The sequence below is a fragment of the Moschus berezovskii genome, chromosome 22 (assembly GCF_049115385.1).
Source record: "Moschus berezovskii isolate FMDL1 chromosome 22, NW_MosBer_1.0, whole genome shotgun sequence".
Lineage (NCBI taxonomy): Eukaryota > Metazoa > Chordata > Mammalia > Artiodactyla > Moschidae > Moschus > Moschus berezovskii.
Window position 1 is genome coordinate 28,981,227 of NC_142481.1, and position 14,852 is coordinate 28,996,078.

Genomic DNA, 14,852 nt, shown 5'->3' on the forward strand with positions numbered 1-14,852 from the left:
TTTACGCAAGGCGGCACGAACAAGCAGAAGTATGACCGGTTTAGCAGTCCCGATTTTATGATCACATGTGGGCCGAAATGGGTGACAGCGTGAGAGCTCAGTGGCGAGAGCCGCCGGAGGAAGGAGTTGGCGGGGTTTTTTTCATAGGCGTCCACGAGGGTTCCTGCGAGGCTGCTTTCGAGGGTGGCTGCCCCTGGCTGCGTTGCTTCATAGTTGTCCTTGAAGGTGCGTTTGGGCCTTCCCTTATGGGTGTCCTTGTGGGTGCGATGGGTTCCGGGGCCAAGGGTGCACTGGTTTCCGTTTTGATTCCCAGGGCTTTCTTCAAGTTATTCCTCATCGTCTTGGTGACCAGAGTCGCATCGATGACACACACGGTTGCCGCTGTGAGACACAGGGCCTTGCAGACACAAGACCAGATGCAGGAAGGAAAGAGGGGTTATTTTGTAGCTCGGCAGCAACCTGTGTTCCTTATCCTGGGGTGTGGGAGAGTGTGGGGAGGGGCCTGTGGGTGGCCCCCTGTCCCCCACTGACCCTCCAGCCTGAGGCCCTAGGAGGAGAAAAGGGCACTGATCCTAAGGGCCTCCAGGTGGCAGTGCAGTCCTGAGAAGGCCCCTTGATAGAAAGGACTCTTGGGCTATATTTGAAAGGGCAGGTAGTTGTTTCCAAAGAGACAAACTGGGAGGAAGAGAATACTAGGTACCCAATTGCGGTCTCCTTCTGGTGTGGTTGAGACCTGTGGAGCTGGTGAGGGAGGGGACAGAGTTGAGGCTGGGGAGGTACAGGATCTGGGACTTCATCAAGAGGGAGGGGAGGTTCCAGATTCAGGAAGCCCACTTGTCCCAAGATGAATGGAGAGTGAACAGGCCTGGAGGCAGGGAGACCAGCATATGTGTTGAGGGGGTTGGGGTGGGGGTGGGGTTGTTCCGACCATCCAGGTAAGTACTGATGGAGACCTGGGGGTGGGAACGCCTGAGAAGGTGTGATGGCTGAGTTAACAGATAGGGATCATGGCCTATCACACCCAAGATTCCAAGTACTCCTCAGTTCCCGTCTGCCTTGTATGTTTCTCTTTGTGTTTGTGGGTTGCTGAGTCCAGTCAGTTCTGGCCAAGTCTGTGCAACCCCATGGACTGTAGCCCGCCAGGCTCCTCAGTCCATGAAATTCTCCAGGCAAGAATACTGGACTGGATTGCCATGCCCTCCTCCAGGGGATCTTCCCGACCCAGGGGTGGAACCCTCATCTCTCACAGCTCCTGCATTGGCAGGCAGGTTCTTTATCACATGCACCACTTGGGAAGCGCATGTTTCTCTTTGTTGAGGAGTGGAAAAATCGTGTCTAACTCTGTGACCCCACGGACTGTAGCTTGCCAGTTTCTCTTTGTGGTCACTTAATCCCTGGCTGCTTTCATGAACTTTTCCTAGGTAGGTCTTGCTGTAACTAATCTTGAGCTTCCTAAGTGGGAAGGGCCTCAATCCCCAACACTGAGTTCAGGCCTAGCATAGTCCAGTGGGATTGACAAATATTCACAGATCATAGGATGAATTCGAAGAACTTACAGTTTTTTGGTTTTTGTTTTCTGGATTAATTTCTATTCCCATCACATAACTTCTTCAGTCAAAGTCTCACCACCCTATTCCCCACTCCCTATCTTCCAGGCATTTAACCTGCCATTTCTTGTGCTCTTTAAATGATGAGGATTTGTCCCAGCCTTGAGACCAGGGTAAGGTATTTAGCCTCCATTCCCTTATCTGTAAAAATGAGAGTTGTAAAGATTAAGACAGAAGATGCCTAACCTAGTGTGGGAATGTCTTCCCGCCTCACTTTGGCAACACACTTTTTTTTTTCTCTACGATCTTTTTTTTGGAATACGTTTTGGCAACGTTTTAAAAAGTAGTGTGTATGACTTTCAGAAAAGTTTCTATAGAGTTGTTTTTGTACTTATTTGAAGAATGAGTATTAGAATGAAGATTTTCATAAGCTTAGAGCTTGTGCAACTTCAAGTCTTCTGAAGAAGTCAGCACAAGAAAGAGCAGGGGTAGTTGGTGGGGGGTGTTCTATAGATGAAATAATGATGGTCTGCTAGTTTCCCTTTTCAAAGAATCTTGAAATACTGATCTTAAATAGAGTAGTGAAGGCTTCTACTTACCCCTCCAATATAGAACAAATGCCTTCTTTCCTTTTCTTGTATCGCCAAGATGGCAACTATTAAAAGGAACACTGCAGTAATGAAACTGTTGATAAGATCCTGCAACACAGAATTGAAAATTGTCAAGTTTACATGAAAATGTCATTTCATAAAGTCTTTAAATTAGTCAGTTACCCATCTAAGGATGAATGCCTTTTAAAAACTTTCCCTTTGATTAGTATTAACAGGAACGAACCCTCAGCAGCATAATTCTTATATTTTCCAGAGATGTGAGTTTATGTGATTATAAGGTCCTGGATAGGACTGTCAACAGAAAGGGGTTTAATTTCATTAAAGAATACTCTTTTTGTAACAATTTTTCCATCAGGCTTTTTAAAGTGCATAGGAAAATGGACAGGAAACAAAACCCAGAGGTCTGAGGGCCTGACCCAGACTGACCCGCCATAAATACAATCTTACTGAAGTTTTGTATTTTAACTTAATGTAAATTCTGCATTCTATTCCATAATACATTTGTTTTACTATAAAAATAAAAATTTAAATTAACATTTGACTGATTTAATTCCACTCCCAAATCAGAAGATCACTAGAACTGAAACTTTGGAAGTTGGATTATATTTATTCTGTAGGATCACACATCCCAAGAAAACAGGAACCCATCTGAGGAGCTGACCTGGTATTCTGGAGTGAAATTGACTTTCTCTCTTTCCTAAAACATGGCCAGAATTGATTTGTCCTGACATCTATAGGCTATTTGTGTCCTTGTTTTTGGACGTCAGTACTGGAGCCCTGCCGTCTAATCATATTGGGTCTAAGTGGAGCTCCATGGTGTGCTGAGCATTTTCCTGTCATTATCTCATTTAACCCTCACAAATACCCTCCACACAGCCAGTACTGTTAGAATCCTCATTTTAAGAGGATGTAACGGAGGCTTAGAGAAGATCATTAAATTGCCTATGATTGAATATCTGCCAAGGAGTCAAATCAGAACTCAACTCACTATTGCCTTCCATCAGGGACACCCAAATGAGGAGGAAATGACCTGTCCCTCTAGGTTGGAAGTGCGGCACCTGTCTTTGGCATTTTCTGTGGAATGAGTAATGGAGGGTCAAAGTGGCATGGGACGAGCAAGGTGAGGGTGTTTTGTTGATCACCTCTTTTGGCCTACCAAGTACTAGATGTATGACCTGGGGCATGTTTTATTGCCCCTCTGTGCCAACAGGCTAATTTTTTTTCAGCTATGCTGCATGTGGGATCTTAGTTCCCTGACTAGTGATCCAACCCATGCCCCCAACAATGGAAGTACAGAGTCTTAAACACAGCTGCCAGGGAAGTTCCCCCAACAGGCTCATGGTGAATATGGGGATAATGATTGGGATTCATTGACTTCATCTGAGGATTAAATAGCATAATGAATCTGAAAGCATCAGATGAGGTACCTGGCATCTAGTTGGTAGTGGGAGTGCATCAAAGTGCAGATTCCTGATAATCTGCCCTCAAAATGTGCACAGAGTAAACATTCTGTGACCTCCAGGTGTTCTTCCTGTTGAGATGGGTGAGCAAGGAGCCCTATTGTGGAATGGGACTTGCTTCTTAGAAAGGCTCTAATGTTTGCTATTTGGGCACATGAGGGGTAACACTGGCGGGGGCACATTGGTGCAGGACTGGTGAGGGTTGGAAGTCAGTTCCACTTGGGTTCTGTAGGCTGAGTGAGAGGTCTGCCCACAGTGGGGCAGGTACAGTGGTTTGCAACTTTGCAGGAAGCATAGTACGTGAGGATTGTGTAAACCAAGATATTCAAAGATGTGAACAGGGACATTGAAGCAGACTGTGAACTTTTAAAAATAAAAATTAACTGTGGCCTTTATCATTGAGAATTTGGATGAAGGCGCATTAATAATGATGATAATAATAGACGCAGACTTGATCTCCCTAGTCAATCATTGGCTGCCTCAGCAGAATTCCGTCTCCTCGTTGGACTTCTGGACCCCTGCAGGGAAGTGCTGTCCCGAACTGTCTTTTGGTGGCAGTGCTTGCTTTGTATGGAATATTTCTACCATAGCTCAATCTCTTGAGCACTTGCTATGTGTCACATACTGTGCCAGGGTGTTCATATGTGATCTCATTTCATTCTTACAATAAACTCTTATCATCCCAAGTTTACTGATGGGTAAGCAACTTGCCTAGGAGAAGGCAATGGCAAGCCACTCCAGTACTATTGCCTAGAAAATCCCATGGATGGAGGAGCCTGGTAGGCTGCAGTTTGTGGGGTCGCTAAGGGTTGGACACAACTGAGCGACTTCACTTTCACTTTTCACTTTCACACATTGGAGAAGGAAATGGCAACCCACTCCAGTGTTCTTGCCTGGAGAATCCCAGGGACAGGGGAGCCTGGTGGGCTTCCGTCTATGGGGTCACACAGAGTCGGACACGACTGAAGTGACTTAGCAGCAACAGCAGCAGCAGCAGCAAGCGACTTGCCTGGGATTGCGCAGCCACTAAGTGACTATGATCCTCCTCACTCCAAGGGCCTTCTCCTGACTAACCCCACTCCCTTTTGCCTCAGATACAGAGCCTCTAAGTTGGCCTCATGTTTGACAGAGAGAAAGGTATGTCTTCTTAGATGGAGTAAAACTACAGCTGAATCTTACCATGTGCAAAAGCACTTCTAGTTTCCCTATAAATGCCATCCTTACTCATCATTTTCTCTCTTTGACTAAATTACTTTATTGATTCAAATAGTTGCCTCTGATGAAATTGTAGGTTTGTGACTTGACTATTATTTTTCCATAAAGTGCCCAAACTGTTCCCAGAGATAAACAAAATTGTGTCGAATTAAAATTGGGAAAAAAGATGCTTTGATGGTGAACGTTTTTTTTTTTTTAATCACTGAATATTAGGAAGGAGTCAAACATTTTACAATTTGTTTCACAAAATGTGGTATTTGTTAACAAGAATGTATATGCAATAAACAGTACATGGTATTTGACTAACAATAACTTTCATTGGTTCCGTTTGTGCCTTATAGTTCTCCAGACACATGGCAGAACCTAATCAGACATCACCACAATTGTTTTTCATTAATTTGATGGGGACATTCTAAAGCTGATACCTTTTACTTATGAATGTAAAGATATAGCTGAGAGTTTTGGAATCATCCCTTTGATAGAGTTTTAATATGTTTTATTATGTTTTTTGTATTAAATTGTTTTCTATTGGAAAAAAAAATCAACTTGACTAGAGCTCAGTTTCTCTGTGTCAGGAAATATATATATTTTTTACAATGTAGAAGTGTTAGTTCAGTTCAGTTCATTTGCTCAGTCGTGTCCTACTGTTTGCGACCCCATGAACCACAGCATGCCAGGCCCCCCGTCCATCACCAACTCCTGGAGTTCACCCAAACCCATGTTCATTGGGTTAGTGATGCCATCCAACCATCTCATCCTCTGTCATCCCCTTCTCCTCCTGCCCTCAATCTTTTCCAGCATCAGGGTCTTTTCAAATAAGTCAGCTCTTCGGATCAGGTAACCAAAGTGTTGGAGTTTCAGCTTCAGCATCAGTCCTTCCAATGAACACCCAGGACTGATCTCCTTTAGGATGGACTGGTTGGATCTCTTTGAAGTCCAAAGGACTCTCAAGAGTCTTCTCCAACACCACAGTTCAAAAGCATCAATTCTTCGGTGATCATCTTTCTTTATAGTCCAACTCTCACATCCATACATGACCACGGGAAAAACCATAGCCTTGACTAGACAGACCTTTGTCGGCAAAGTAATGTCTCTGCTTTTTAATATGCTGTCTAGGTTGGTAATAATTTTCCTTCCAAGGAGTAAGCGTCTTTTAATTTCATGGCTGCAATCACCATCAGCAGTGATTTTGGAGCCCAAAAAAATAAAGTCAGCCACTGTTTCCACATCTAGTTGCCATGAAGTGATGGGACCGGATGCCATAATCTTAGTTTTCTGAATGTTGAGCTTTAAGCCAACTTTTTCACTCTCCTCTTTCACTTTCATCAAGAGGTTCTTTAGTTCTTTACTTTCTGCCATAAGGGTGGTGTCATCTGCATATCTGAGGTTATTGATATTTCTCCCAGCAATCTTGAGTCCAGCTTGTGCTTCCTCCAGCCCAGCGTTTCTCACGATGTACTGCATATAAGCTAAATAAACAGGGTGACAATATACAGCCTCGAGGTACTCCTTTTCCTATTTGGAACCAGTCTGTTGTTCCATGTCCAGTTCTAACTGTTGCTTCCTGACCTGTATACAGGTTTCTCAAGAGGCAGATCAGGTGGTCTGGTATTCCCATCTCTTTCAGAATTTTCCACAGTTTATTGTGATCCACACAGTCAAAGGCTTTGGCATAGTCAATAAAGCAGAAATAGAAGTGTTAAAATATGGGCTAATTAGAAGATAGTGATTATAATTCATACTTTTCTTGGGTATACTGATAGATGACACTGGACGAGGGTGGGTAAAGTTGATAATGAAATCTAACAGAGAAGGCAGTGACTCCAACACAGGCAATAAGGGTATAAAGCCTGAAAAGAGTCTGGGCTTTAGAGTCGGACAGACCCGGGCTCAAACCTGAGTTTCCACGTGCCTACATATGACCATGGGCAATGGTCATATTAATGGTCTCTTTAATCCAATTTTCTCATCCTTTAAGCGGGCAGTAGTGGTGTGGGGGGGTGTGGGGCGGTGATCACAACCTCACCGGGTTGTTGTGAGGATGAAATAGGGCAATCCGTATGAAGAAGTATCTGGTACGTGGAATGTACTAAAAAACCGTTACTTTACCTTCCCTTCTTGAAAATTCCATGGACAGAGATTTTAGTTTCCCCTCAGAAACCTCTCCATGGTTATAGCTCTCCATAACTGAGAGACTTTTCCACGTGCCCAATTAAAGCTGCTCACAGTTTGCTTGTTCTGCTTCCTGCTGCTTGGCACTCTGTGGGACAGAGAGAGCTCAGCAGACTTTTTAGAAAATCCCTCAGACACTCGAAGAAAGTATTTTGAGTTTCAATTCAATAGCAACCATCAGCTACAAACTGGCACTTACCGTCTGCCTCTACAGGGATTAAATCGTGCAGCTGCTTGATTTTCAACATCTCCTGAAAGGAGTTCAGGGTGAAGGGCAGAAATGAGGCACTCTGTAGTCAGGGAAAAACTGGCAGGACAGGTCTTCAGATAGATATTTTCAGGAGCTGATTTTATGAGTCCAATTCTTGTTCCTCTTCATATCTAGAAAAGCACTAAAACCCTTCACAGTGACGACTCTTCCTCGTGACTAGCAAAAGCGTCACAAGACTAATAGAAACCGTCTGGGAAAAATACGTGCTTGATGACATGTACTTGCCCTTCACCAGAGTCACATGACTTTCCCCCCTGCCTCTTTGGAGCAGTTTCTCAGAGCTACCTGAGATGCTGTCTCCCAAGCTGCAGCCCTTATTTGGCCCCAAATAAAATTTAACTCACAACTCATATGTTGTGCAATTTTTTTAAGTCGACACAGCCAATCCTACTTTATGGTTAGAAAAAGGCACCATAAGAAAATTGAATGTGGAAGAGGTGTGAGCTCATTCAGAGTTAGGATGGTTCATGGTGCAGAGAATAAAAGGGTAAAAGCCACCCATCTGCCTCCTGGGGTCCTCGGACACTTTGTAATGAATGTTTAGTTTTGTGGCAAGCCTTTTGTGATCTTTGCTTTAACCACCTTTAAAGTTACAGGAACACTATTAGACAATTTCTATCATCACACTTTTCCTTCCTTGAATTTCCTAGATGGGGAAACTTGAGGCTAAAGTTTTCACAGCTAGGAAGGTGGCAGCACCAGGAACTGGGTCCGTGTCTGTATCTGGACCAAAACCATGCTACCTTTCTAGTCTGTGAGGATGCACAGCCTCAGGCTCCGAAATAAATACAATTTTTCTAAGACCTCAGGAATTAGCTTTGGGAATTTCTCAGCTGGTAAAAATGATGAGATTTTGGGGAAAAAACTATTGAAGAAGGCTATGCAATGTCTCTTCCTGAACTCCCCACCATATGGCGCTCCTTTGGGAAGATGGACCCTTAACACACATGAGAAAGTTGACTCTTGCAATCTTTCAGGGCACACATGACAGTTTCCTAAACTTCGCCATGTTGTAGAAACATGCTTTTCAGAGGGATGTTTGTAATTTGTTAGAGAGGGTATGCTTGAAAAGTAGGACAAACATGTGCTATTTCATAAAGCAATATATTACTAAATGTGGGCTTCCCAGGTGGCACAGTGGTAAAGAATGAGATTGCCAATGCAAGAGACACGCGGGTTCAATCCCTGGGTCAGGAAGATCCCCTGAAGGAGGAAATGGCCACTCACTCCAGTATTCTTGCCGGATAATCCCACGGACAGAGGAGCCTGGTGGGCTATAGTCATGGGGGTTGCAAAGAGTCAGACATAACCGAGCATGCACAGAAAAGAAAGAGGGCTATTACTGAATATACTAAGTAAAATTTTCTTTAGGACCAGCTGAAAAGTACCACATGTTGAGGGCCATAATCAGATAGAAGCAGGTGTGTATATTGGTTGTCCTATAGACAGAGGGGTTCCAGGAATCTTTCTGGACGTAGGCTAGTTTCTTCTCTGGGATTCGGGCAACACTGTCACAGCTCAGTTATGTCCTCGTCCAGAGACCCCTCTATTGCACTCAGTCGAGGACAGCCTTTACCCTGGGACTGAGGGCAAAGTTTATATGCAAATTATGAAAAGGAACACTTACAAGTAAGGGCCAATGTAAATAAGTCATCAAGTGGTGAAGGGTTAGCATATATATTAGAATGAAAAAAACAACGATGCAGGTTTCCAGAATGGTGATTGCTATGTAGGACTCTGGGGCTTCGGCAATGATGAAAAAAATGAATGTCCCTATCAGAAGGCCCTGCAGTAAACAAACAAACAGAATTTGTTTTAATGCAAATTGGCTATTAAGAAAAAACAACAGAACAAAACCATAAATGGTCAGAATGCAAATCTGATTATATTGCAATGGCCAGTATTGTTTGGCACATACATGTTAGTTTTAAAATTCCTTATGTTTTTTAAGAAATGAAATAATACACACAAATAAAAAATACACACAGTACAGAAGCTTCTTTTTCCTCCCTTGTCCCAACGCTAGTGTATCTCCTTAAAAGTAATCACTGTTAACTGTATATATTTCATGCCAGAAAGAACTGTGTATATACAGGCCAAGTGAAGTAAATATATATTGATTTTGATAGAAAGAGTGAGATAAAGTCCCACCTTTCTTTCTTTCTGAACACCTGCTGATTATCCCAACATCATTTGTTGGGAAACACCACTGATCTGAAATCCAACTTTATCATATACTAAATTCTCATATGTATTTGATTTTGAAACGTTTTTCCTCTCTTGAGTTGCTGACTTCTTTCCCAGTACTTTTGAAATTACAAGCAACTTATTTTATGTTGTATTTTTGTCTGACTTGGACCCCCTTTCAGTACTCATTCTCAGGTTGTTTATGTTTCTTATTTTCGTCTTGATCAAGTTCCCCAAACTAAGCCTGTTGGTATTTTAATTGGAATTTCCTTTAACTTATAATACGGAAAGATTACAAAATTTAGTCTGACCCTTCAAGAACAAAGTATGTCTTTCCAGTTATTTTAGTGGTTTTTAAAATCTCTCTCAATAGAGTTTTAAAGTTTTCTTTGTATAGGTCTTTCAAATTTATTTCATTTAATCTTAGATATTTTACCATCTTGATTGTTGTAAAGAGAAATAGTTCCTTCCAAGTGCTTGTTTGCTCATTTTTACTGAGTTAGTAGAAATTATTGTGTTCTAGAGTGTTTCCCAGTCGATTTTATTTTTAGATCTTTGATCAGATCAGCTGTAAGAAATGATATATTTTGCCTTTTCAAATAATCTTACTTATTCCTTTTCCCTGTCTGATTGTGATGACTAGTGTTTCCAGCAAAACACAGAATAACAGCATTGCTCATGGGCATCCTCTTTATTTTTAATGGGAATACTTCTCTCATTTTAATGGGAATACTCCTGAGGTTTAATTATATATGATACTGATTTGGGGGTTTATTTTATAATGTCAGTGAAACATCTATATATTCCTAGTTAACTGGTCTTTCTCTCTTCTTCCCTTGCTCACTTCCTTTTTGCAGTGAGATGAATGTTGAATTTTGTCAAATGTGTTCTATACCCTCTTTGAGAGAGTGTCTTACTTTTTTCTCCTTTTACTTATAGTGGATTTGTCTAACAGAGTCCTAATATTGAATCATCCTTATGTTTCTTCTTCATGATGTGTTTTTAAGAAGTTGTGGATGTGACTGGTGATAGAAGCAAGGTCCGATGCTGTAAAGAGCAATATTGCATAGGAACCTGGAATGTTAGGTCCATGAATCAAGGCAAATTGGAAGTGGTCAAACAGGAGATGACAAGAGTCAACGTCGACATTCTAGGAATCAGTGAACTAAAATGGACTGGAATGGGTGAATTTAACTCAGATGACCATTATATCTACTACTGTGGGCAGGAATCCCGTAGAAGAAATGGAGTAGCCATCATGGTCAACAAAAGAGTCCGAAATGCAGTACTTGGATGCACTCTTAAAAACGACAGAATGATTTCTGTTCGTTTCCAAGGCAAACCATTCAATATTACAGTAATTCAAGTCTATGCCCCAACCAGTAATGCTGAAGAAGCCGAAGTTGAATGGTTCTATGAAGACCTACAAGACCTTTTAGAACTAACACCCAAAAAAGATGTCCTTTTCATTATAGGGGACTGGAATGCAAAAGTAGGAAGTCAAGAAACACCTGGAGTAACAGGCAAATTTGGCCTTGGAGCAGGAAATGAAGCAGGGCAAAGGCTAATAGAGTTTTGCCAAGAGAACGCACTGGTCATAGCAAACACCCTCTTCCAACAACACAAGAGAAGACTCTACACATGGACATCACCAGATGGTCAACACCGAAATCAGATTGATTATATTCTTTGCAGCCAAAGATGGAGAAGCTCTATACAGTTAGCGAAAAACAAGACTGGGAGCTGACTGTGGCTCAGATCATGAACTCCTTATTGACAAATTCAGACTTAAATTGAAGAAAGTAGGGAAAACCACTAGACCATTCTGATATGACCTAAATCAAATCCCTTATGAGTATACAGTGGAAGTAAGAAATAGATTTAAGGGACTAGATCTGATAGATAGAGTGCCTGATGAACTCTGGACGGAGATTCGTGACATTGTACAGGAGACAGGGACCAAGACCATCCCCATGGAAAAGAAATGCAAAAAAGCAAAATGGCTGTCTGAGGAGGCCTTACAAATAGCTGTGAAAAGAAGAGAAGCGAAAAGCAAAGGAAGAAAGGAAAGATATAAGCACCTGAATGCAGAGTTCCAAAGAATAGCAAGGAGAGATAAGAAAGCCTTCCTCAGTGATCAATGCAAAGAAATAGAGGAAAACAACAGAATAGGAAAAACAAGAGATCTCTTCAAGAAAATTAGAGCTATCAAGGGAACATTTCTTTCTTTTTTTTTTTCAAGGGAACATTTCATGCAAAGATGGACTTGATAAAGGACAGAAATGGTATGGACCTAACAGAAGCAGAAGATATTAAGAAGAGGTGGCAAGAATATACAGAAGAACTGTACAAAAAAGATCTTCACAACCAAGATAATCACGATGGCGTGATCACTCACCTGGAACCAGACCTCTTGGAATGTGAAGTCAAGTGGGCCTTAGAGAGCATCAGTACGAACAAAGCTAGTGGAGGTGATGGAATTCCAGTTGAGCTATTTCAAATCCTGAAAGATGATGCTGTGAAAGTGCTGCACTCAATATGCCAGCAAATTTGGAAAACTCAGCAGTGGCCACAGGACTGGAAAAGGTCATTCATTCCAATCCCAAAGAAAGGGAATGCCAAAGAATGCTCAAACTACCTCACAATTGCACTCTTCTCACACGCTAGTAAAGTCATGCTCAAAATTCTCCAAGCCAGGCTTCAGCAGTATGTGAACCGTGAACTTCCAGATGTTCAAGCAAGTTTTAGAAAAGGCAGAGGAAACAGAGATCAAATTGCCAACATCCGCTGGATCATGGAGAAAGCAAGAGAGTTCCGGAAAAACATCTATTTCTGCTTCATTGACTATGCCAAAGCCTTTGACTGTGTGGATCACAATAAACTGGGACATTCTGAGAGAGATGGGAATACCGGACCACCTGACCTGCCTCTTGAGAAACCTCTATGCAGGTCAGGAAGCAACAGTTAGAACTGGACATGGAACAACTGACTGGTTCTAAATAGGAAAAGGAGTATATCAAGGTTGTATATTGTCACCCTGCTTATTTAACTTATATGCAGAGTACATCATGAGGAATGCTGGGCTGGAAGAAGCACAAGCTGGAATCAAGATTGCTGGGAGAAATATCAATAACCTCAGATATGCAGATGACACCACCCTTATGGCAGAGAGTGAAGAGGAACTAAGAAGCCTCTTGATGAAAGTGAAAGAGGAGAGTGAAAAGGTTGGCTTGAAGCTCAACATTCAGAAAACAAAGATCATGGCATCTGGTCCCATCACTTCATGGGAAATAGATGGGGAAACAGTGGAAACAGTGTCAGACTTTATTTTGGGGGGCTCCAAAATCACTGCGGATGCTGATTGCAGCCATGAAATTAAAAGACGCTTACTCCTTGGAAGGAAAGTTATGACCAACCTAGATAGCATATTAAAAAGCAGAGACATTACTTTGCCAACCAAGGTCCGTCTAGTCAAGGCTATGTTTTTCCCATGGTCATGTATGGATGTGAGAGTTGGACTGTGAAGAAAGCTGATCGCCGAAGAATTGATGCTTTTGAACTGTGGTGCTGGAGAAGACTCTTGAGAGTCCCTTGGACTGCAAGGAGATCCAACCAGTCCATTCTAAAGGAGATCAATCCTGGGGGTTCATTGGAAGGACTGATGCTAAAGCTGAAACTGCAATACTTTGGCCACCTCATGCGACGAGTTGACTCACTGGAAAAGAGTCTGATGCTAGGAAGGATTGGGGGTGGGAGGAGACAGGGACGACAGAGAATGAGATGGCTGGATGGCATCACCGACTCTATGGACATGAGTTTGAGTGAACTCCGGGAGTTGGTGATGGACAGGGAGGCCTGGCGTGCTGTGATTCATGGGGTCGCAAAGAGTCGGACATGACTGAGCAACTGAACTGAATGAATGTTTTCTGTTAACATGCTAGTATTGTTGCTTTGATACTAGTGAGATTTCTATTGAATATTTACTTTTCTTTTTCTGAACTTGGTCAGGTTTGAGGTCAATGTTACGCTGACTTTATAAAAACAGTTTAGAAGTGTATCTTTTTTCTCTATTCCTTGAAAATGTTTGAATAGTATCAGAATCGCATCCTATGAAGGTTTGAAAGGGTTAACCTGTGAATAAGTCTAGGCCTGATGGTTGTTGTTATTCAGTTGCTAAGTCCTGTCTTACTCTTTGCAACCCCATGAAGTGCAGCACACCAGGCTTCCCTGTCCTTCACCATCTCCCGGAGTTTGCTCAAACTCACGTCCATTGAGTTGGTGATGCCATCCAACAAGCTCATCCTCTGTTACCCCCTTCTCTTGCCCTCAATCTTCTGGGTCTGATGCATTTTTGAAAGCTACTCTCACTTTCCTCCCTGTGTTTATATTGGTCTGTGTTTTCTCTATTCTGGGATCAGTTTTGTTAACTTATATTTTTGTAGAAAATCAACCCTTTGACTCAATTATTCACATTTGTTTTGCAAAGTAACTCTTGTGAATCCTTTCAGTTTCTTCCCCGTTTACAGTATTTTCCCTTTCTGGTTTCTAACTTTAAATATATGTCCTCCCCCACCCCACCCCCTTTTTTCCTGTTATATGGACCAGTGGTCAATTCTATTATTTTTGTTTGCTAACTTAATGCTTTCCTGCTATTATCTTCCTTGCTTCCCTAATTCCCTTTGTGAGGGAAAACCTGAGAAATATAAACGTGAGGGATTGGGGGTGGGTGGGTCGCGTGCCAAACTTAGTAGCAAGGGCTGACTGCGTGGGAGGAGTCAGGGGAGAGGTGGAAGAAAGGTGAGGACTGGCTTAGGGAAGCTTCCCCGAGGTGGCGCACCCCTGGGAATCACTCACTCCCACCCTTGCATCCGCCCAGCGGGTCACCAGCTCTCTCTGCTCACCAGCCTGATGATCTTCAAGGCTCCTGTGGGCGAGAAGAAAAAACGCTTGATGCTGTCCCTGAATTTGGGCGGGACTTTGGCCCGGCCCTCAGCACGCTTCTGGATGGCCTCCTTCTGTTCTTGGCTGAGGGTCGCGGGGGTGGAAGGCCGGTTGAGTGTGGCTACTGAGGGCGCCTCGCTGGCGCCGCGCTTGGAGAGTGTGGATCGACCCGAGCGCTCCGGATGCGCCCCCGCTGCGATGCGTACCGAGCGCGGGGGAGGCTTCTGGGATTTCGAGCCTGTCGAAGGTGGGTTGCTCTTTTCAGCATCCATGGTGGACCCCTGGGCCTGGTGGTGTCTGACCAGCCCTGCGGCTCTGAACCTTGCACGGCGGCGGCCAGCCCTCCCCTGGGAACCAGCGTCTTGCCCCAACGGCCGCGGACCGCCTCTCCCTCGCGGGCGCTGCAGCTGTCGATCCCGCGGGTAAGCCCAGGCACCCTCGGAGCCAC

The 14,852-nt window shown here is 43.2% G+C and overlaps 1 protein-coding gene across 1 annotated transcript; it reads right to left on the reverse strand.

Annotated features, from left to right (window-relative positions):
- Window positions 1-42: 42 nt before the first annotated feature.
- On the reverse strand, window positions 43-14,800 carry CMTM1 (CKLF like MARVEL transmembrane domain containing 1). Its single transcript, XM_088830644.1, has 4 exons — window positions 14,365-14,800; window positions 8,904-9,062; window positions 2,147-2,245; window positions 43-397 (listed from the first exon to the last, which is right to left on the reverse strand). The coding sequence occupies exons 1-4, from the start codon at window positions 14,674-14,676 to the stop codon at window positions 98-100; spliced, it is 870 nt and encodes a 289-aa protein (XP_088686770.1). The 5' UTR covers window positions 14,677-14,800; the 3' UTR covers window positions 43-97.
- Between the last annotated feature and the right edge of the window lie 52 nt (window positions 14,801-14,852).